The sequence below is a fragment of the Limulus polyphemus genome, unplaced genomic scaffold (genome assembly GCF_000517525.1).
Source record: "Limulus polyphemus unplaced genomic scaffold, Limulus_polyphemus-2.1.2 Scaffold887, whole genome shotgun sequence".
NCBI classification, from domain to species: domain Eukaryota; kingdom Metazoa; phylum Arthropoda; class Merostomata; order Xiphosura; family Limulidae; genus Limulus; species Limulus polyphemus.
The window spans coordinates 333,597-334,819 of record NW_013666497.1 but is presented as its reverse complement, the minus strand read 5'-3'; the positions used below and the strand labels follow the sequence as shown (position 1 = coordinate 334,819).

The 1,223-nt window shown below is 30.8% G+C and overlaps 1 protein-coding gene across 2 annotated transcripts in view; it reads right to left on the bottom strand.

Annotated features, from left to right (window-relative positions):
* Window positions 1-1,223, bottom strand: part of LOC106461050 (YLP motif-containing protein 1-like) — a 65,993-nt gene that overhangs the window by 50,410 nt on the left and 14,360 nt on the right. For both annotated transcript variants that reach the window (XM_013920835.2, XM_022387875.1), the window contains exon 5: window positions 525-683. In XM_013920835.2, coding sequence (XP_013776289.2) covers window positions 525-683 — 159 coding nt within the window. The remainder of the gene's footprint in view (window positions 1-524; window positions 684-1,223) is intronic.

The following is a 1,223-nucleotide window of genomic DNA, read 5'->3' as shown; positions in this document are numbered from 1 at the left end:
GTGCTGCATTCAACATACCACGTGACACATAAAAATCAATGTTTAACTGTGTTTTTTTAATATTTACTTTTAAACTAAGAAATTGAATAAGATATAATACTAAAATTTGAATTATAATCTACAGTTTGATAGCAAACTTGTTGACATAAATTCATGAAATAGTAGTTCAATAAAATTTTGAATGGGAGTCAATAGACAAGATGACATGGCCTTTCACCTGTGACCTGTCTGGAAAGGGTTAACTCATACCTGAAATAAAAAAAATGGACAAAAATTGTAGTACTGGTATTCAGATTGTTGTGTTGGTCTCTACCAAGCACCAAACTTCAAGGCATACCACACAAAGGCAAATTATTAGGCAAGCTTTACTCCACATCAATTCAATTAGGTAATTTCTCCACAAAGGCAATCATTATAATTAAGAAGGAAATAAGTACCCACTACAGATTGAATTTCTGTCCCAAAAATTACCTAGTTAAAAGGTTAACACACACCTTCCTGAAATTTATGTAAGTAACTCCTACCTTTTTCTGTGTTATCTCTTTTTCAGGGGAACTGGCTGTTCTGAGGTTTGCCAGTGACTTTAAATGGTTTTCTTGACCTTTAGCTTTCAATTCTTCAACAGCATTTTTTACATTTTCATCACTTGCTTTTGAGTTTTTCTCATTCTGAGAACTACTCTCCTAAAAATAATAAACATTTACACTTGACCAAGCTAAAGCATTAAAGTTTACCTACTTCTTAAACTAATACCACAACCACCAAAAAAGCATAAAAAAATGCAATCAAATGAAACTTTGTCTCTGTCAGATATTTATTCTTTTTTATTTTTATAAAAACTTTAACTATACATTAGTACTGGATTTAGTAATGGAAAACTGCACAAAATAATAATCAATATATTTTGTTACTGCTTAGGATATCTTTCTAATAACAAAGATAAATTACTTTTTTCTTTAAAGCAAGGCCACAAAAACAAAAAAAGTGTTACAACATTTTTGTTATTTGATAGGTATCTAACTTTCCTGTTTCATTTTTTAAGCTTCTTAAAATAGATAAAGATATATTTGTTATTAGCTGCGGCATAGCAGCTCATAGCTCTATCATCTCTTGACCGATTTGAGATCTAATTACAGTTTTGGACTCGGGAGGTCAAACCCTTTCGAATGACCATGCCTAAGGTCACATAGATTAATTTTCTCTAATCCTGCCTAAAAGAATTT